This window comes from Bison bison, unplaced genomic scaffold, assembly GCF_000754665.1.
Source record: "Bison bison bison isolate TAMUID 2011002044 unplaced genomic scaffold, Bison_UMD1.0 scf7180017864092, whole genome shotgun sequence".
NCBI lineage: Eukaryota > Metazoa > Chordata > Mammalia > Artiodactyla > Bovidae > Bison > Bison bison.
Window position 1 is genome coordinate 1,340,260 of NW_011494664.1, and position 22,683 is coordinate 1,362,942.

General features: G+C 40.2%; 1 protein-coding gene across 1 annotated transcript in view; it reads left to right on the forward strand.

Annotated features, from left to right (window-relative positions):
* The first annotated feature begins 3,405 nt into the window (after positions 1-3,405).
* Positions 3,406-22,683, forward strand: part of SDAD1 (SDA1 domain containing 1) — a 30,393-nt gene continuing 11,115 nt past the window's right edge. Inside the window, exons 1-12 of the mRNA XM_010838149.1 lie at positions 3,406-3,636; positions 7,908-8,012; positions 8,487-8,585; positions 11,245-11,355; positions 13,437-13,508; positions 13,734-13,834; positions 15,008-15,065; positions 15,597-15,671; positions 17,398-17,499; positions 18,051-18,120; positions 19,213-19,316; positions 21,449-21,506. Of these exons, the coding sequence (XP_010836451.1) occupies positions 3,547-3,636; positions 7,908-8,012; positions 8,487-8,585; positions 11,245-11,355; positions 13,437-13,508; positions 13,734-13,834; positions 15,008-15,065; positions 15,597-15,671; positions 17,398-17,499; positions 18,051-18,120; positions 19,213-19,316; positions 21,449-21,506 (1,045 nt within the window). The 5' untranslated portion in view covers positions 3,406-3,546. The remainder of the gene's footprint in view (positions 3,637-7,907; positions 8,013-8,486; positions 8,586-11,244; positions 11,356-13,436; positions 13,509-13,733; positions 13,835-15,007; positions 15,066-15,596; positions 15,672-17,397; positions 17,500-18,050; positions 18,121-19,212; positions 19,317-21,448; positions 21,507-22,683) is intronic.

Consider the following 22,683-nt stretch of genomic DNA (forward strand, 5'->3'; position numbering starts at 1 on the left):
AAAGAGTAAGTGTCTTTTAATTTCATGGCTGCAGTCACCATCTGCAGTGATTTTGGAGCCCCAAAAAATAAAGTCTGACACTGTTTCCACTGATTCCCCATCTATTTCCCATGAAGTGATGGGACCAGATGCCATGATCTTCGTTTTCTGAATGTTGAGCTTTAAACCAACTTTTTCAGTCTCCACTTTCACTTTCATCAAGAACTTTTTAGTTCCTCTTCACTTTCTGCCATAAGGGTGGTGTCATCTGCATATCTGAGGTTAGTGATATTTTTCCCGGCAATCTTGATTCCAGCTTGTGCTTTTTCCAGCCCAGCGTTTCTCATGATGTACTCTGCATGTAAGTTAATTAAGCAGGGTGACAATAGACAGCCTTGACATACTCCTTTTCCTATTTGGAACCAGTCTGTTGTTCCATGTCCAGTTCTAACTGTTGCTTCCGGAACTGCATATAGGTTTCTCAAGAGGCAGGTCAGGTGGTCTGGTATTCCCATCTCTTTCAGAATTTTCCACAGTTTATTGTGATCCACACAGTCAAAGGCTTTGGCATAGTCAAGAAAGCAGAAATAGATGTTTTTCTGGAACTCTCTTCCTTTTTCCATGATCCAGTGAAACATGCTAATTCTTCTGGGCTAGATTGTCTTCTCTATTGCTTCCATTGCTCTGTTATTCATTATAAGAATGTATTTTCCATTTTTCTCCCATTAGTCTCTGAATATCCTGAGGGTGAAATTTATTTATTTTTGTATTCAAAACACTTATTTTTGTATTCAAAACACTTATTTTTGTATTCAAAACACTTACCCTAGGGAATTCCCTGTGGCCCAGTGGTTAGGACTCTTTCACCACTGGCCTGGGTTTGATCCCTGTTTGGGAAACTAAAATTCTGAAAGCCAAGAGGCATGTCCAAAAACAAAACAAAAACAGACAAACACTTACCCTAGTGCCTGATGTAGAATATGAATAGAAGCTGATAACATGGCCTAAGTGTTTAACTCATAAGTCACATTTTTGTGACTTAAATATTCATAGTACATAAGCTTTTAATTTTGATAGGAATTAAATTATTTCAATATATTTTGTTTTGAGAATGCTTTTTTTCCCTCACTAATCCAACCAACCAAAAACAATGTTTTTAATTTAAATCTGTGAAAGGGCTTTAAAAAAAATTATTGTTTACATTTACTTCTTAATAATTTCACAAGTACCTGGTTCAATGATAGGTAGGATAGTCCTTCTCCAAGTGTAGCTGAAAAACTGCAAGTGGTTTGCACAGAGTTCTTGAACTTGCTTGTGCCTAGATGTGATTACAGAGTTGTCTTGTTTTTTGGCTCATTCAGACATGGCCACAGATGACCTGGACTGAAGCTGGTGTTCTGTGAAACTGCTTATATTAAGCAGGGGAATACTACTGTCCAAATTTTGATGCCAGACTAGCTAATCAGCTGACAAGTATCAGGCTACATTTTTCTTTCTCATCTAGTTATGATCACGACTGCCTGGACTGAAATCCCAGCTTCCTCACCTGCTATGAACTTAGGCAGTCAACTTGTCCAAGCCTGTTTCTTCATCTGCAAAGTACGGGTAATTTTAGCACCTATTTTAGAGGGTTCTTCTCAGGATTCAATACAAGTGAAGTGCTTGGAACAGGGTGAGGGATTAATTTATTCTCCACATATTTATTTCTGTACACTTTGAAATTGTGGAAATGTACTCTCTTTGAATGAACAGAATCTGAATTTAAAACTCTTGGAGAACAGTACTTACAAAGGTTATAACAAGAGTGGTGTTTTAAATACAAATTCATTTTAAATCCGTCAACATGACTATATTTTATCCACTCTTTTCCTGAGTCATGTTGAGTGCTTGTTAAGTCCCTTCAGCCCTGTCAGACTCTGCGGCCCTGTGTACTGTGGCCCTCCAGGCCTCTGTCCATGGGATTCTCCAGGCAAGAATACTGGAGGGTTGCCATTTCCTTCTCCAGGGGATCTTCTCGACCCAGGGATCCAACCTGCATCTCCTGTGTCTCCTGCATTGGCAGGCAAATTCTTTACCACTGTGCCACTTGGGTTGAAACAATTAAAAACAACACAAGAACAGGTATTTTAAATTATACAGAAAAACTAATTGATGCCCCTCATTGATCTTTTTCACCCTCTCTAAAATAGGATAGTGCTATCTACTCCCCAGGGGCTTCCCAGGGGGCTCCAGTGGTAAAGAATCTGCCTGCCAATGCACGAGATGCAATTAATGCGGGTTAGATCCCTGGGTAGAGAAAAGCCCTGGGTAGAAAAGAGCCCTGGAGAAGGAAATGGCAACCCATTCCAGTATTCTTGCCTGGAAAATCCCATGGACAGAGGAGCCTGACGGGCTACGGTCCATAGGGTCGCAGAGTCGAACACGACTGAAGCGACTTAGCTCGCATCCACCCATCTACGCCCCATCGACACTTCGCTTCTACCTTTCAGTTCAGTTCAGTTCAGTCGTTCAGTCTTGCCCGACTCTTTGCGACCCCATGGACTGCGGCACGCCAGGCTTCCCTGCTGCTGCTAAGTCGCTTCAGTCGTGTCCGACTCCGTGCAACCCCATAGACGGCAGCCCACCAGGCTCCCTCGTCCCTGGGATTCTCCAGGCAAGAACACTGGAGTGGGTTGCCATTTCCTTCTCCAATGCATGAAAGTGAAAAGTGAAAGTGAAGTCGCTCAGTGGTGTCCGACCCTCAGCGACCCCATGGACTGCAGCCTACCAGGTTCCTCCATCCATGGGATTTTCCAGGCAAGAGTACTGGAGTGGGGTGCCATTGCCTTCTCCGCAGGCTTCCCTATCCATCACCAATTCCCAGAGTTTACTCAAACTCATGTCCATCGAGTGGGTGATGCCATCCAACCATCTCCATCCTCTGTCGTCCCCTTTTCCTCCTGCCTTCAATCTTTCCCAGCATCAGGGTCTTTTCCAATGACTCACTTCGCATCAGGTGGCCAAAGTTTTGGAGTTTCAGCTTCAGCATCAGACCTTCCAATGAATATTCAGGGCTGATTTCCTTTAGGATGGACTGGTTTGATCTCCTTTCAGTCCAAGGGACTCTCAACAGTCTTCTCCAACAGCTTTGTTGAAGAACATCAATTCTTCGGCGCTTAGCCTTCTTTAAAACTTTCGGCTGTGAGGGTTTGTTTGTTTGTTTTGGTAACAATTTTCATTTGTTTCATGAGAGTGTCGGGATAGTGAAATAAACTATTGTGTGTGTGGTGGGGGGAGTTTTTGCATTTCAGATTATTTCAGCAACGCTAGGTAGTAGCAGGGTTGGCGGGGGGGGGGGGGGAGTGAGGGGCGGGGAAATCAGTAAACCGCGAGAGTAAGTTTGACACTTTGAGGTTCCCGTAGTTAAGCTCGCTGTAAGAACCAAGATGGCGCTGCTCGCAGAGCTACCCATGTGCTGTTTCCGGTCATACACGGAAGCACGACTCCGAACCGCCCGAGACGGTTGGAAGTTGCCAGCGTTGTGGGTTTTCTTGAAACTGCTCGTCGCGGAGCCAGTCAGCAGCCAACATGTCTAGCAGAAACAATAACAAGCTGCCCAGCAACCTTCCGCAGTTACAGAATCTGATCAAGCGGGACCCGCCGGCTTATGTGGAGGAGGTAGGAATGCGGCGCGTTGACGCTGGAAACCCGGGTTGATAGCCTGGCTATAGCGAAGCGTAGTATGTAGCTGGGATTCTGGCTCGCCGCGTGTTCGTCTCTTTAAGTTCAGGGGTTCCCCGCGAGGAGAAAAGAGGTTAAGGGAGGACATGACTCAGGGTTCTTTTCCCATCTCTTGAAATCTGCTGCCTGTTTGCATTTTCTGCTTGCTTCGTAGACCCCGCTGCCACAGAAACACCTTTTAAAAGACCTCATTTTGCTTTATCTCCGGACCTTATTGAGGTGGAGAGACAAATGTTCCGCCCCTTAACCTCCGACTTCCAGACAACTTTCTCAAGCCTTTTGTTTTCTGAAACCCCTAAATTGAATTAGTCATTAACACTTGATGAAACTTTTGTTAGAATACTTTCTATCTAAGTCTGTTTACGGGAGCCGGCGTTCTATGCCAGGGACTGTGTTGGGAAGGGGGCGGATTCTCAAGTAGCTTGCTTAGTGGTGGTGGTGGTGTTCAGTCGTTCAGCCGTGTCCAGTCTTTGCGAACCCATGTACTCCAACATGCCAGGCTTCCCTTTCCTTCACCATCTCCCGGAGCTTGCTCAAACTCATGTCCATTGAGTCGATGATGCCATCCAACCATCTCATACTGTTGTCCCCTTCTCCTCCTGCTTTCAGTCTTTCCCAGCATCAGGGTCTTTTCTAGCTTGGTATATATATTTAAAACCAGATTCAGTCTCATCAGAAGCTGGCATGACCTGGATGTCAGAATTGAAGTCAGGAAAAGACAAAGTTGAAAATTAGGAATTAGATCCAGACTGTGAGGGGCTTTGTATACTGACCTCATACAAACTGTGAACATTACGCTTTGAGAAATGACAAAATGACAGTGATGGTTTTGGTATTAATTTGGAAAGTGCTTTCTTCAGACACCCATTTATCGGACAGGCATTAAACAGGTATCTGCTACAATTATTTGTGCAAATGGCTAACATAATTATTCATCTTTTGATTGCCCTTCTCATTTCCCCTCCTCCTCCAGGTTTTCACATGGAAGTATTTATGTGAACTGTTGTTCAGTAGTTAAGTCAAATCCAACTTTGTGATGCTGTGGGCTGCAGCACATATAGCGGTCTCAGTGGTTTAGATCACCAGCAGAGAGAGCCTTTTGAAAGATTCAAGGAAGTGGAAATAAAGAGTTAGGAACAAATACAAGAAGTTAAGTAATGTAGGTGAGGATTTGAGGTGTGTAAAGCAGTGTAAACCTTAGGGGCTTCCACAGTAGCTCAGCTGGTAAAGAATCTGCCTGCAATGCAAGAGATCCTTACTTGATTTCTGGGTGGGGAAGTTTCCCTGGAGAAGGGATAGGCTACCCACTCCAGTATTTTGGGGCTTCCCTGCTGGCTCAGACGGTAAAGAATCCACCTGTAATGCGGTAGACCTGGGTTGGATCCCTGTGTTGGGAAGATCCCCTGGAAGAGGGCGTGGCAACCCACTCAGTATTCTTGCCTGGAAAATCCCCATGTGGGAGGAGCCTGGCGGGTTACAGTACATGGGGTTGCAAAGAATCGGACGTGACTGAGCGACTAAGCACAGTCCAGCATAAACCATTAGACAAAGCATAGTTGAGAGTCTATACAATGCTGTATTTAAAAGCACTGGTTTCAGCACTAACTTTGTACTCTGGGCCTGCTGCTGCTAAGTTGCTTCAGTCGTGTCTGACTCTGTGGACCCCAGAGACAGCAGCCCACCAGGCTCCCCCGTCCTTGGGATTCTCCAGGCAAGAACACTGGAGTGGGTTGCCATTTCCTTCTCCAATGCATGAATGAGAAAAGTGAAAGTGAAGTCGCTCAGTCGTGTCCGACTCTTAGCAACCCTATGGACTGCAGCCTACCATGCTCCTCCATCCATGGGATTTTCTAGACAAGAGTACTGGAGTGGGTTGCCATTGCCTTCTCCGACTCTGGGCCTACTATTGACCAATTGTATAATCAGAGATTTAACCACCTGAGCCTATGTGTATTTTAATGTGCAAAGAGATAATCCCTACCTCAGAGGATTATCCATCCATTCCCTTAAGAAATTCTTATACAAATTCACACGTACTGTGTCTCCTGTGTGTTAGTATTTATAGTTCTAAGCACTCAGGGTACTGGGCTTCCCAGGTGGCTCAGTGGTAAAGAATCCACCTGCCAAGCAGGAGATGCAGGAGACACAGGTTTGATCCCTGGGTTGGGAATATCCCCTGGAAAAGGAAATGGAAACCCACTTCAGTATTCTTGCCTGGAAAATTCTAATTTCCAGGAGCCTGGCACACTGCAAGCCATGGGGTTGCAAAAAGTCAGACACGACTTACCAACTCAGTCACCACCAAGCACTCAGGATGCAATGATAAAGATATGAGAGCCTTCTTCTCTTGGATTTATATTCTGATGATGGAAGACATAGAGTGGTAAGAGTTATGAAGAAAGTAAAACTGGATATGAATATGTTAGGATTGGAGGCTGTTGATTTGGCTGCCGTAAACAGGGAAGGCTTTTCTCCTATGATATTGAGGCAGATCAAGAGCATTCTAGATAGGGAGAATAGGAAGTGTAGAAGCTCTCAGTGGAGAAAAGGTAGAGAGGCGGCCAGTGTGGCTAACATGTAGTGAGCACAGATAAGGGTAGTGTAATATGACCTGGGAAATGCAGGCAGACAGAGATTGGGTCATTTGGGGCCCTTGAAAACAAGGTAAAGAGTTAAGAGTTTACTCTTGGTGTGTTAGGGAGCCATTGAAGAGTGTTAAGCAGAGGTGTGACATGATCTGATTTATATTATTAAAAATTTACTCTGGAGGTTATAGGTTGTGGAGCAGAAAGATTGCAAGCAGGGTAACTAATGTAATAGCTGTCAGAATGGCCTAGGTGAGGGTTGGTGGTACCACTGGAATTATCAACAGAAGTGGAGAGAAGTGAACAGATTGAGACTAGGTCTCATGGAAATGGAGAAATGGAGCTAGTAGAACTTCCAGGTGGAGTGTACATGGGGGATAAGGAAAAAGGAAGGAAGAGTGATTCAGGTGTTTTTATTTCTGTGTCTGGGTATTTGACAAATACTATTTAGTACCTATTGTGTACTAGGTACTGGGACTATGGTAGTGAGCTATACAGATAAAAATACCTTTTTAATTAAATTATTTTCTAGTCATCTAGGGGAAGAAGTGGGATAAGGATCTTGCCAGGAGCACTCTGAGTAATGGGGCCCTCTCTTCACTTGTCAGTGGTATTGTGGAGTCAAGAGAAGTAGGGTCTTAACTGAAGCACATAGGGACTGCAGGCCTCCCTCTTTGATTCCTACTCTTGGAGAAAACTGGAGGCCTAGCAGTTTTGGAGGGAAATCAGGGGTCATGTTTTTTGGCCAAGCTAAGTTTAAGATGTCTGTTAGACAGCTCAGCTGGCAATTGGATACGTGAATTTGGAGTTCACTGAACCAGTCAGGAGTGGTAATACAAAGAAATATTCATTCTGTTTCTAGGTGTCCCTCTCTCTCCCCTCCACTTCCCTTCCCCCTCTTCTCCATTCTCTCCCCTTCTCTATCTCACAGAAACACACATGGTTTGAAGCCTTGACCTAGGCATGAAAAGCGGGTGTAGGGCATAGAACTGAGAGTTCGGGAGTTCCGCATTAGATTATTGGTTTGTTATTAGGATTAAACATAATTAAATGAAGTAATGTACATGAGTTTGACACATAGCAAGCACTGAATAAAGGGGAACTATTATCAGTATTATTTCTGCGTGTCTATTGCTTTTGCCTGTTAACACATCTAGAACTCCAGGGTAAAATCATAATTATTTTTTAAAGGAAGAAGGAAATTTTGACTGGAGAGCTTTGTGTACTTGAGGTATAATTGTACATTTTATTGCCCATTTTCTGATTCATATATTTTTGCAAGTTTCGGGGCTCCATATCATAGACAATAGAGTAGAGGATCGTTTAGATAGTAAATGGCAGGATAGAGCCAGATCCGAGTCTTTGACTCTTGTTTTACTGTTCTTCATACCTTTATACCTAGATTTCTAATGGTAAGGGAAAGGGCCTTTAAATTACCTGTGATGTGCACAGATTTTTCAAAACTTGTTTTGAAGAATAGTGATAAAGGAAAACAGTGTTTTTACATACCTCTACTACATCTTTTTCTCAATGCCACTATCAATGATTTCTAAGTAACTTATTCTGTACTGAGAAAGTCTTGTAATAGAAGGTGACCAGTTTAAATTTTATTTTTTTTTACAGTTTCTACAGCAATATAATCACTACAAATCCAATGTGGAGATTTTCAAATTACAACCAAATAAACCCAGCAAAGAACTGGCAGAGCTGGTGATGTTTATGGCTCAGGTAAGAAGATTTTTTTTCAGGGGTGGGGAGTAAATCACAGACCAGCTGTTACACACAGTTTGCAGAATATTTTCCCACTTATACCCAATCTCATTCCATTTGTAAGTGGAAGCCTAATTTAAAAAAAAATTTTTTTTTACTTTCCCTTTTTGCAAATTTTATTTTTCTCCTACGTTAAGTTGGAGGATTTCACTAGAACTTTTCACATAACCAACCAGAGCAAAAAAAGCTTTCAAACTATTTGTTTTCTTCACATTCATCATGAAAGCAGATTCTGAATCATGTCATATAATTTACTAAGACTAGAAGAAATATGAGAGAGAGACTAGTGTGTAGAAGAGAAAGAGATGACTTGGAGCATCTACTTCTATGAAACATAGCCTTTTACTCTCCTGTTGCAGAACATCCTTAATCTGTGCATATGAATTATAGGAGAGAAAGGAAAACTTCAGAAGAGCTTTTGCTTTGTTACAGATTAGTCACTGTTATCCGGAACATTTAAGTAACTTTCCTCAAGAGCTGAAAGATCTTCTCTCCTACAACCACACTGTCTTGGATCCAGATCTCCGAATGGTAGGACCAGTACTTGGGTTGATAAATTGTGCTGTGGTCGTGTGTGTAATATGTATGGATATTTAAATGAGAACCGTCTGTCATCGAAACATCTTTCTAAACCGTTGATCAGTGTGTCACCCGTTCATTAAAATTCTTCTGTGCTTCTCATCTACACAGAAAACAACTCAAACTTACTAACTTAGCCTGTAAATCCTTTCATGATCTGCTTTCTGCCTGTGTTTCTGACCTCATCTCCTTTTCTGCTACATTCCCCTCTGATCTCTCTGTTCTGCCAGCCTGCTAACCCTGCCAGGATGTTCTTTTCCCCGTTTTGAGTAAGTGGTTCCTCTTAGTCATTCAAATCTTCTATGCATGAAGAACCCTAATTACAACTTACAGTTTTTATAAAGCTGAATTGAGACATTTATCCATTAAGTCTGTGCATTTTTAAACACTCTTACCTGGGTGACTGGCATTGGGTCCCTTTTACCTGGCCAGTGCTCCCACCTTCGGAGAATGTCAGGTGTAAAGGCACCCAGCTGCCCTTTAGAGCACTGTCTTCAGCTAAATAGGAGCCTTAGCCCCTGAGGCAGAGAAGGCAATGGCACCCCACTCCAGTACTCTTGCCTGGAAAATCCCATGGACAGAGAAGCCTGGTAGGCTGCAGTCCATGGGGTCGCTAGGAGTCAGACACGACTGAGCGACTTCACTTTCACTTTTCACTTTCATGCATTGGAGAAGGAAATGGCGACCCACTCCAGTGTTCTTGCCTGGAGAATCCCAAGGATGGGGGAGCCTGGTGGGCTGCCGTCTATGGGGTCGCACAGTGTCAGACACGACTGAAGTGACTTAGCAATAGCAGCAGCAGCCCCTGAGGGGTGGCCCTTCCAGCCCATAGGTGATATCTGACTAACCCGGAGGTTCAAAAGCCCAACCCTTCCCACAGGGTGGATCCAACTCCAGGGCTTTTCTGTGATCAAACTACAGCTTGTCTCCAGCCACGGATACATCCTTGCCCAGCTTTTCTCTGCCTTCTCCTGCTTCTTTCCTTCCCTTCTAGAAAAGAGCACACACTGGACAAGCCTCTGTAATGAATTGCACTCTTATCTAGGGAACCCAGTCAGAAGCATTATTTAAATAATCATACATCAACTTTTCAAACATCTTTACAGCTGGTAAAACTTACACAAAAATTATGGTCACAAAACATATCCTTTACCAAACCTTATAAAAATGCCAAGTCTGTAGATTCAACTTTGTTTCTTATTCTTTCATTTTCCTGTGCTTTCTGCAATTCTATTTTTATACTTTTCCAGGATTATCTTAATTTGGTTAGGCCCCAGAGAAAAAGAATACCATCCCAGCAAAGCCTGAGAGGCTTCAGACTTGAACCATTATGGAAGACTTTTACTCATGTCATGGATTTTTCAAGTCCCTGTGGGCCATACAGATTTTGAGTGTAGAGACTTACTGTCTTTCCAAGTAATTAGGTTTTCTTTGTTTTGTGTGCTAACAGTATCCAACCAAATTGATGTGCAGGCATTATTAAATAAATGTGTGTGTTATTTCTTTGTAGTGTTTTACGATGATTAGTAGGTTTTTTAAAATAATTAGGAGATTGTTAGGAAACAAGGGATTGAATCAGTATAATTAGCATTCCTCTGAATCATTAGAACACAGTGGTGAATCCTGTTTTTAAGTAGCTGTAGTGATAACCACCAATCCTTTTCAACTCTTGGACTTTTTCTTCCTAGCCTATTTGCTATTTTTCCGGGACTTTTTGAATCATTCCCAAATTTTTGTTCACTCTTTCCTGCTTATATAGGTATAAACAACTGTGTTTTTTAGTGGAAAAAACAAAATACTCATGTATATTAACATTTACTTACTTTAAAAAATCATGGTTTATTATTTATTATGTCATTTTTAAATAACATTTACATATTTAATAAAATTTATATTTCTCTATCTTTGACATCATAGGTACCTATTATTTAAGTTCAAATTGTCACAACCTGGCCAGTTCTTTTAACAATCCCCATGATGTGTTTGAAAGCATCCTTGCATTCTGGCAGAAATAGTTCCAAATCCTTTCTTACTGTTTTGTCTGCCCCAAGACTTGAAATCAACCATTCGCCAAGGATCGCTTATTCCATCTAATGGAGAATTGTATTAGAGGCCAGAATTCGGGGGGTTAAGGGTACTCATGGAAGTTGGTGGTGAGAGTGCTGCAACTGCCATTGGGCTGTTCTTACTGCTAACGGTACTTCAAAAAAAAAATGCCTTGTAAAGTCACAATTTCAGATTGATTATTCCAGTTTGGTGTTACGTTGTTTTTACCCACCTTTCTTATGTCTGTGGATTCACTGATCACTAGCATTTTATGTTGATACTTCCTTGACCTCCTGTGTAAAGGAGCCCTCCCTCAGTCACTATGTAGTAATTATACCTCCCTGTTTTATTTCCTTCCTGAGATTCACCTGTTTATATGCTTACTTGCTTGTCTGTCCCCTCTTCTGCTCCACCCCCAGTATAAGATCCACAAGGGCAGAGACTCTGTCTCAATGCCTGGAATAACACCTAGTTAGTAGAAGATATTAAGCAGTTTGGGGATGTTCCTCCTCCATTTTGTCATCTTTATCATTGGCTTATAGTATGTTTTTTTCCCCTTCCTAAGACATTTTGCAAAGCTTTGATCTTGCTGAGAAATAAGAATCTCATCAATCCATCAAGTTTGCTGGAACTCTTCTTTGAACTTCTACGTTGCCATGATAAGCTTCTCCGAAAGGTAAAGAACAAAACCACTCCCTACCCCCATATGTCATTTTTCCTTGCAGTGACATAAAACTTACAGAGTTTGGAGTCTCTTGAATTCTTGAGGCTTTGTATCACTGGAAACAGCTAAGAAATAATTTTAATAGGAAAAAATTGAGCATTGTGTACAGGGCAATATAGAGGTAATAGCTAATGTTCATTGTTTACTTTTTGCTGAATTACCATTTTCAGAGCATTTTACATGTTTTTTTACTCACAAAGTGCTATGAGATAGGGCTTATTATTATTATTTCACAGATTGAAAATTTGAGGCACAGAGAGAGAGAATAACGTGCCCAGTGTCATACAGCTCCTGCGGGAGCATAAAGCCAGGCAGCCTAGCTCTAGAACCCAGTCCCTTTTCCACTGCACGGTACTGACCAGCTAAAACTGACCTTTTTTGTTATTTATATTTCCCTGTGACTTTATGTTTGCTTTATATAAAGTCACTCTATATGACTTTTTATATAAGTAAGACCAGAAGCTGAAGGTTTGTGAAAGAATTTTCAGAAAGAGAAACTAAAGTTTACATTCGTTAACTTAAATTGTTTTTCAGAGTGTTAAGAGACTGTATTCATTTGATTTTAGCAGTTATACTTCTTGATCTAACTTGTGGAATAAAAGTAGAACATATTTTAGGTACCAATATTTGCATGCGTTTAGGGGAGTAACTTTATTTTGGGGGACTCCAAAATCACTGCAGATGGTGATTGCAGTCATGAAATTAAAGACGCTTACTCCTTGGAAGGAAAGTTATGACCAACCTAAATAGCACATTCAAAAGCAGAGACATTACTTTGCCAACAAAGGCCCTTCTAGTCAAGTCTATGGTTTTTCCAGTGGTCATGTACGGATGTGAGAGTTGGACTGTGAAGAAAGCTGAGCGCCAAAGAATCGATGCTTTTGAACTGTGGTGTTAGAGAAGACTCTTGAGAGTCCCTTGGACTGCAAGGAGATCCAACCAGTCCATCCTAAAGGAGGCCAGTCCTGGGTGTTCATTGGAAGGACGATGCTGAAGCTGAAACTCCAATACTTTGGCTACCTCATGCGAAGAGTTGACTCATTGGAAAAGACTCTGATGCTGGGAGGGATTGGGGGCAGGAGGAGAAGGGGACGACAGAGGATGAGATGGCTGGATGGCATCACTGACTCGATGTACATGAGTTTGGGTGAACTCTGGGAGTTGGTGATGGACAGAGAGGCCTGGCGTGCTGTGATTCATGGGGTCGCAAAGAGTCTGACACGACTGAGCGACTGAACTGAGGGGAGTAACTTGCCCGTTTAAAAAAAAATAACGATTTTATTGAGATAATTATATAATTCACATACAGTTCATCCATTTAAAGTGTACAATTCATTGGTGTTTAGTACATTCACAGAGTTTTGCAACCATCACCACAGTCAATTTTGGAACATCATAGCCTCCTTAAAAGAAACCTCATTCCCATTAGCAACCATTCCCATCCTCCCATCTATCCTCCCATCTATCCCAGCCCTAGGCAACCAGCAGTGTACTTTTGGTCTCTATAGATTTGCCTACCCTGCATGTTTCTTATAAATGGAATCATATAATGTGCGCTTTTGTGACTGGCTTCTTTCACTTAGCATGTTTCAAAGTACCTGCATGCACTTTGAGTACTTTGTACTCAAGTAGCTTGAGTCAGTACCTCATTCCTTTTTGTTGCCAAACAGTGTTTCATTGTCTGGTTATACCACTTTCTGTTTATTTACTTATCAGTTAATGAACATTTAGTTTTCACTTTCTGGCTATTAGGAATAATGCTACTGTGAATATTTGTGTGAACATTGGAAATATATTTTCATATCTCTTGGGAATTTAACCAGGAATGGATTTGTTGGTCATGTAACTCTATATTTAACCTTTTGAGGGTAACTTTCCTTTAGCTGCTTTTTTTGTTTTGTTTGGTTTTGGTCTCTTTTGTGATAGAATGAAAAACGGGTAAGCTAAACCCTCTTGTACATTTGTATTTCTCTCCAAATAAAGTGAGATTAGAAATGTCAGTTAATGTGCATGTTTTTGTTTCTTTTCCACAGACTTTATACACTCATATTGTGACTGATATCAAGAATATAAATGCAAAACATAAGAACAATAAAGTGAATATAGTAAGTACCCTTTTGTTTTCCATGTTTGCAGCGTTGTACTGCAGTATTATGGAGAAGGAAATGGCAACCCACTCCAGTGTTCTTGCCTGTAGAATCCCATGGATGGAAAAGCCTGGTAGGCTGCAGTCCATGGGGTCGCACAGAGTCGGACACGACTGAAGCAACTTAGCAGCAGCAGCAGTATTGTGCAATATATTAAGCCTTCTTTCTCCACTTTTCCTTCAGGTATTGCAGAATTTCATGTATACCATGTTAAGAGATAGCAATGCAACTGCAGCCAAAATATCTTTGGATGTCATGATTGAACTCTACAGAAGAAACATCTGGTAATATATATGTATTTATCTCTTGACAAATAGGCTTGTATACATCTGTAATTACCACAGAACATATACACAAATATATTTCTTGATTTTGAGCTCTTTAATATATCACTGATACAGATTAAGTTGGAAGTAAAAATACAGAGGCAATCCAGATGACTAATAATAACACTGGCTACTATTTCTTGAGCACCTGCACTATGCTTTACCCTGTTCAACCTGCAGAACAGTGTAATGTAGCTTATCTGGGATTATTCCCATCTTACAAGTAATGAGACCTGTAGGTTCACAAGCTTAAGTGTAGTAGCTAATAAAAGGTAGAGTTGAAATTCAAACCCTTATCTGTCTAACTCTGAAGTCTAGGCTCTTCCTAGTCTGCCTCTGTGAAGATTTTCAAGTTGATTTATCCTCTATACTTCAATTATCATGTCTTGTAAACTTCAGCTTGTTGGTACAGTGCCCCCAATTCATGTCTTTTGCTTTTCTTATTTACTAATTTTTTTAAAAGTATAAAAGTAATATTTGTTGCAGCGGAAAAGCTGGAAAGCTGGGGTTTGGGGGGTTTTTGTTTTTTTAATTCATCGGTAGTCCTACCACCTATATGCTTTCCATGTGGCGCTAGTATAAAGAACCCCCACCTGCAAGTGCCGGAGACAAAGAGACACGGGTTCAATCCTTCGGTTGGGAAGATCCCCTGGAAAAGGAAATGGCAACCCATTCCAGTATTCTTGCTTGGGAAATTCAATGAACAGAAGAGCTTGGTGGGCTAAGGTCCATAGTGTCACAAGGAGATGATCACAGTTAATATGATATTTCCTCTTGTCTTTTCTTTAATATGAATGTTGAAATATGGTTGGAATTTTATTGTATTGTAGTTTTTCTTATTTATCCCCCCAGTTTATCTTGAATAGGGTTTATATGTCATTTAAAATCCTTCAAAAAAGCCACTTTTTAATGTCTGCATAGCTTTCTGACACATAACTGGGCTAGAATTGAACTGAGCTAGAAATGTTCACCTGCAGTTGGCTATTTAGCAACCCATGACTTTTTGAAATAGTACAAACTATAAATTTTAATGTGTCAGAAGTATTTATTATTTATTTTGTGCCATTGTCTATGCTGTCAAGTACAGTAGAATGAAAATTTACTTTAAAACACTCAACTGTCTTCCCCCAGGAACGATGCCAAAACTGTCAATGTGATCACAACGGCCTGTTTCTCTAAGGTCACCAAGGTGAGCTCCTGCAGGGCTGTGTGAAGGCGCCATAGGCGGGTAGTCGCTTTTCTGGCTGAAAGGTGAAGGAGAGGAGTGGGTGTGCAAGGAAGCGCTGGTGTGCAGACACACTGTCCAGACTGTGCTCGGGCTGCTGCCCTGGTTTATCTGTGCTCTGGAACAGTCAACCAAAATTAAAGTTTTTAAAATGCTGTCTATTAAACAATAGCCTTAGCATTTATTTTATGTTTTCCCCTATAATTCTTGACTGGGCTTGGACAAAGCTGAGAGAAATTTAAGGCCATGTTTGACTTTCTGTTAGAAGGGCTATAATGTCACTTTTCTTATGGGGGATGTAGAAATTCTTGACTTGCTGCTTGAAGGATAACAACTCTGTAGAACCTGGCTAAGAAAGATGAGCCCAAATCCTACCACTCTTTTTTTTTCCCCTTCAGATCCTAGTTCATATGCATGTATAAAATATAGACAGAAGTATTTATTCTTTGTTGTAAGCTGGGATGAGTAATTGACTTTGTCTGAACTCGTCTTTAGATATTAGTTGCTGCTTTGACATTCTTCCTTGGGAAAGATGAAGAGGAGAAACAAGACAGTGACTCAGAGTCCGAGGTTAGTTTAAAACCCACAGATACTTTTGAACTTCACAGTTAATCAGATTTTATTATTGTTCTCAGAGTAGATTGTTAAAGTTAGAAACTTCTATGCTACCTTTATCCTTTATTGAGTTCTGCCATGCTGAGATTTTGTTCTATTTAGATTTTGTCCCATTCAGTAAGATTAGTTAAATAACTAATAAAACTTAGATTCATTCAGTCTTGTTCTTTCTAGAGCTATACCTATATCTCACTGTTTAAATCTAGAAAATTACTAATTTTACTATTTTATTTTATTATTTTATTTTATTATTTTACTAATAATTAAATCTAAAAATTACTGCCAATATATTTTTGAGGTTAAATATCATGGAAGTTTATAGAGTGGAGAAAGGAAGTTGTATGTGTGTGTGTGTTCTAAGTCTCTTCAGTCATGTCCGACTCTGTGACCCTAAAGACTATAGCCTGCCAGGCTCCTCTGTCCATGGGATTCTCCAGGCAAGAATACTGGAGTGGGTTGCCATGCCCTCCATCAGTGGATCTTCCCAATGCAGGGATCCAGCTCGCATCTCTTATATCTCCTGCATTGGCAAGCAGGTTCTTTACCATTAGCGCTACCTGGGAAGCCCTGGGCGGTATGCTGCTAAGTCGCTTCAGTCATGTCCGACCCCATAAGAGGCAGCTCACAGGCTCCTCTGTCCCTGGGATTCTCCAGGCAAGAATACTGGAGTGGGTTGCCATTTCCTTCTCCAACGCATGCATGCATGCTAAATCGCTTCAGTCGTGTTCGACTCTGTGCAACCCCAGGGACAGCAGCCCACCAGGGTCCTCTGTCCACGGAAGTCTCCAGGCAAGAGTACTGGAGTGGGAGAATTCCGTGGTATAGCATCTTTAAAAGGAAGAATCAGGATTTATGATGTCATGAAATTTTCTTTGTTAAAAATACTTTTATTAAGATGAAAAAGAAATTCTAAAAAAATGTCCCTTCTCATTTTTGCATTTTGGTAATAATACTGGAATATGAAATAACATCTTCTAATTTGTTTTGTTATTATTTTATTAAATAATGTATGAACAATACATTCCTACTGTAAAAAATTTCAGATATTATAGATATAATAAAATAAAAGTTTTCTCAATCCTTTCTTACTTCTTTCTCACCTCCGTTTTCATAGATAACCATTTCGTTTCTCATGCATATGTATGTGGACACATATACATATTGTCTTATGTGTGTAGTCTGTTTTTAAAATACATATAAACAATATATTTTATTTTGCACTGTGTTTTCTTTGTGATGACATATATATAGATTGATAGATGTATCAGTGCCTTTGGATAGTCTTCTACTTGTACATAGAGATCTATCTCAGTATTTTAACCTCCACATAACGTTTCAGAATATGAAATGAACGTAGTGTAGATTAAACATTTCCCTATTGACAAAGACTTGTTTCCAGGTTTGTTTTTTTCCTTCAAATAAAAACATACTTGCCTTCTGTCTATATATTATACTTCAATGAAAACTCAAAGCAGAAAAACAGGTTAGTGCTGTAGTGGAAATCTTCATATGTGCCTGTTTCTATAGATGGGCAAATATTTTATTGAATTTTTAAAGTTGTGTTTATTTTTAATAGCTTCATGCAAAGAATACAAATACAAAGAAGTAACTGAAAGGGTTATTCTCTGCTCTTATGCAGATTTTCCTTGTTGATGGTTTTACAAAGTAGTTTTTTCTTCAGGATGAAGGACCAACAGCAAGAGACCTGCTTGTGCAGTATGCCACCGGGAAGAAAAGCTCTAAAAACAAGAAAAAGTTGGAAAAGGCTATGAAAGTCCTCACGGTGAGACTCATACCTAGGAAAGGAGATGGGATTCATTAAAACGCAGAATATGTGGTCTTTAGGAAAAGCTTTTAGGCATTTGAAATAAAGTAGCATTTTTGTTAAAGACTTAGAAATGTGTGATGAATTTTTAAGCCCTAATTTTTTAGATGAATAATTGTTCTCAGCTCTAGCAAAGTCTGTGACTTGAATAAATTAATTTGATTAAATTCATTTTTATTTGTTTTGATCATGTCTTCTCAGAAGAGAACACAAATGAAGTAAATCTTATATTTTGTAGTGATTATTTGAAGTCATTAATTTGCCCCTAGTTTGTTTTTTAATGTTTATATTTCCAAATCCCTATAAATCTCACAGGTGCTAATAGATGGAACATTCCCAAGCTGACTCTTAGAAGACTTAAAGCACCTTTAGTTCTTCCAGTTGAAAGAAAGGTTTTTGGAACAAAGATTTTTTTTTTTCTTTTTAAATAGTGGGGTAGACTTGATAACAGCCTAGGGCCTCTTCACTATAATTCAGAATGTAAATATTTTCCTCTCCCTTTCTTTCAGAAACATAAAAAGAAGAAAAAACCGGAGGTGTTTAACTTTTCAGCTATTCACTTGATTCATGATCCCCAAGGTACTGTAATTATGACCTCCCAAGTTCCTTGTTGGCTTTATCTGCCTGTTTAGCTTCCCAACTTCCAGGTTATCAGAGAATATAAAATCCCTGGCACTTAATAGACAATAAATGCTGAATTGTTGCCTGTTGGTTGTGGCCTAGGGAATTATATTCTAAAGCAGTGATTCCCAGCCCACAGCAAAATAAGAAAAATGTGGGGGAACGGCTCTCTTTGCAATTCGTGTCTTTCATAATGCAGTAATAGTAGGACATTCTACTTGACCAAATGAAAAATTAACAATCTCTTGTTATTCCCGTTTTTTTTTTGTTTTGTTTTAAAACTGGCGGGTGGAAACCTAAAATTTGGGAAACCTGTTTTAGAACACTAGTTCTCAAACTAGATTGCACGTGGAATCAGTTGGGGAATTTTATGAAACTATAGTGGTACTTAGGTCCTGTTATTCCCAGAGACTGATTAGTTGATATGGGGTATGATTGGGCAATGGGGTTGTTGTTTTGTTTGTTTGTTTTAGGGTAGATCCCTGTTGGTTATCTATTTTAAACATAGCGGTGTGTTTTACATGTCAATCCCAAACTCCGAATCTATCCCTCCCCTGGCAATGGGGCTTTTAAATGCTTTCTGTACTCCAGTTTACTGACCCTTCCTCTCGGTCAGTGTTCCTCAAACTTTAAAGCATATACACACCACTGTGGGATCCTATTAAAGTACAGATTCTGATTTTCAGTAGGTCTGGGGGTAGGTCCTACGTTTCAGTATTTGTAATAAGCTACACGGTGGACGGCTGCGGGTGGTCTGCAGACCACACTTTAAGAAGCACGGTCTTAGAGTGTTTGTCAAACAGTCACTCGATGCTGAAAATCTTGGGAATCCTTAAGACTTAACTTTGGGCACCATCGAAGGTATATCTGCTCGTGTGTAAGTCTGTCCACCTGTCCTGTCAGTTTTCACCATCCTGGTTCTGCAGTGACTTCAGGCACAGTCACACTAGAGTCAACGATCAAACCACCGCTTTTCTCTACACTTGTTGGATAATATTGTGCAGACCATGGGCCCACAGTATACATCTCTAATTATTTTCTTCTTTCCAGATTTTGCAGAAAAGCTACTGAAGCAGCTGGAGAGTTCCAAGGAGAGATTTGAAGTGAAGATGATGCTCATGAACCTCATCTCCAGATTGGTGGGAATTCACGAGGTTTGAATTGCATTGTGTTTCTCTTGATGAATATTGGAAGTAGAATTATTCTTGGTAAAAGGACACCTTTGACTAAGGTAGAGCAGTGGCTTAATTTTATCCTTGCATACCATTTCAACCCATATAGTTTACAAAAGGATAAAATCTTTCACTAGAAAACAGCTGTTTTTGTCACTCTTCCTTATCAGTAAGTATGAATGTTCAATTGTACATGTATTCAGTTTATAAACAGTTCTGTTCTTTTTTTTTTTTACTTTTATTTACCTTTGTTTCACTTATACTTTTTTCTGAGCCAACATAGCCCACATATTTTTATCAGCTGTTACTATGTTTCACCATTTACCCCTTCATAGCTTTCCTGACTTCTGGCTTACTCACTTAACAAAGCTGAATTCTCTGATTATTCATTTAATATTAAATTAGATTGCAAGAACTCTTTGGTGGTATAATGTATGTATATTGTGTATACATATGGAAACTTCAAACATACTCAGACTATCTGCCTTTATAGAAAAGGAGGAATTCCCAAAAATTCAGGCCATGAAGAAATGACCATGAGGTTGTTCCTGTCATTTTGCTCTTGTGACTAGTTCTGATCTGATTGTCATTGAATATATTGCTTTCTTCAAAAAACAAAAAGTAAAACAGGCTTCTTTATTGAATATCATGTAGTATAGATAAATACCAAGATAAAAATGAAAGTAGACATGAGCGAATACACTTACTCCATTTCTAAAAGAAAAATTTAACATGTTAAGAATAAATTGCTTTTTCTCCATGGGCTGCAGTTCTAAAGCAGGATCATCCAGTCAATTCTTGTTACCTTTGTGCAGTAATTTCAAGTCACAGCTGAATTTGAGCTCAATAGAAAAGCAAATGTGATTTGTAATTAAAGTCTGATTTGATAGAAATGAAAACTGGAGCTTCACAACTGACTGCAGTTAAACATCCATCTCTATATCAAACACAAGTCTTGCCATTTAGTTTTCTGGTCCTACTTTTGCTCTGTGACTAAAACAGAAAAAAATTTATTCTCACATGATGAGAGCTTTGAAAAATACTAGGCCATCTCCAAAGTTTTTCTTCTTGAAGTTAAAGATTACAGTTGCTTTAATAACTGGATACTCATCACTTTCATCTAGGTAGTTCAGTTCAATTCAGTCACTCAGTTGTGTCCAACTCTATGACCCCATGGACTGCAGCACGCCAGGCCTCCCTGTCCATCACCAACTCCCAGAGTCTACTCAAGCTCATGTCCATTGAGTCGGTGATGCCATCCAACCATCTCATCCTCTGTCGTCCCCTTCTCCTGCCTTCAATCTTTCCCAGCATCAGGGTCTTTTCAAATGAGTTTCAGCTTCAACATCAGTCCTTCCAGTGAATATTCAGGATTGATCTCCTTTAGGATGGACTGGTTGGATCTCCTTGCTGTCCAAGGGACTCTCAAGAGTCTTCTTCAACACCACAGTTCAAAACCATCAATTCTTCAGCACTCAGTCTTTCTTTATAGTCCAACTCTCACATGCATACATCACTACTGGAAAAATCATAGCTTTGGCTAGATGGACCTTTGTTGGCAAAGTAATGTCCCTGCTTTTCAATATGCTGTCTAGGTTGATCATAACTTTGCTTCCAAGGAGTAAGCATCTTTTAATTTCATGGCTGCAGTCACCATCTGCAGTGATTTTGGAGCCCACATCTAGGTGGAGCTCAGAGTAATTTCTCCAGTGTGGTTTGATTGGTATACAATAAGAAAACTAGACTGTGGGTTTTTTGGTGATCAGATTACACTAGGTGCTATTCAGGTTTGAATTACTGTTACCTTTGAAGACTAAAAAATTGCTTCTATAGCCACACCAATTTAAAAGTAGAATGTTGCATTTTGACTGCCTTTCCTCCCTTGGTTTATTCTGTGTACACGTTCTGCCTTGACATAATGAGGATAGGAACATAGCCTTCCTTTCCTTGATTAATACAGTGCATTGAATCATCCTGGATCACTCATACCTGTTGAGAGGGGAAAAATGACTCCCAGTTAGTTAAGCTTGGTGATATAATTCCATCATGGAGCACTGAAACTCTGCAGCTCAGCAGAGTTTATATATTAAGTCCGTGCATTCTTTTCTCCACAGCTTTTTCTCTTCAACTTCTACCCCTTTGTGCAAAGGTTTCTACAGCCTCACCAAAGAGGTAAGCCTTCCGCTTGCTGTGTTCCTTTTGTGGCCTTGGGGTTAGAATAACCATTCAGAGTCTTTTGTTCTGGAATTACAGTTACTGGGGGCAGGGGGCGGGGGGGACTCTAAAATATTTGGTTTCTCAAAGCAAGGCTGTTTGTAATACCATACTCATATGGAAAAGTCTTGAAAAGACTTTTGACTATTTACTGTAACTTGGTAATAGATACGAGGGTTTGCCTTACTCCTTTCATTGCCCTTATTTGTATTCTTAATTAAAAACATCAACATTGTTAATAGGCTATACCTCAATACAAAATAAAAAGTTTAAAGTTTGGGGGGGAAAATAAATAAATAAAAGCAAGAAGAAAGTAATGGTTGTCTTTGCCTTTGAACTTGAACCAAAGTAGGAAAGAAGTAAACATTTATTGAACATTTAGCATGAGCCAAATGCTGTGCTAAGTGATTCACATGTAGTCATCTTGTTTCATCCTCACTTCAGTCCTATGAGGTATAGAAAGAAGAAAGACCAAGATCCCTCCCTTTGTTTGCCAAAGGCCTCGTTCTTTATATATGTATGGTTTAGTTGCTAAGTCATGTCCGACTCTTGCGACCCCATGGACTGTAGCCATCTGTCCATGGGGTTCTCCAGGCAAGAATACTGGAGTAGATTGCCATTTCCTTCTTCAGGGGATCTTCCTGACCCAGGAATCAAACCCAGGTCCCCTGCATTGCAGGCAGATTCTTTATATATACTTCTTTAAAGGGAGAGAATATGTATACGTGTATGTTTATATTTTTGCATTTATTTAGTGATTCCTAGTGAGCACTGGATTAGACATCAGTGAACATAAAGTATTGCTCTTACCTTCATGGAGCTTACACCCTAGAGGGAGATCCACAGAGTGTTGTATATAATATGTCCAGGTGAAGATAAGTATTCTGAGAAAAAAGGAAGCAGGTAAGGGGAATAGAAAGTGCCAGGGTGGGTTCTGTCTGGATTATGTGGTCAGGAAAGACATTTTGATGAGGCAGCAGCTGAGCAGGAAGCAAGGCAGTGAGCCATGCAGACGTCCGAAAGTTGGGTGTTCCAGGCAGAGTACTCAGCAGGAGCGCTAAGGCTGGTGTGTGTGCTCGCCATGTTTGCTGTGGTCCTGAGACGGGGCTGTAAACTGACTGACCGTGCCTTTCTG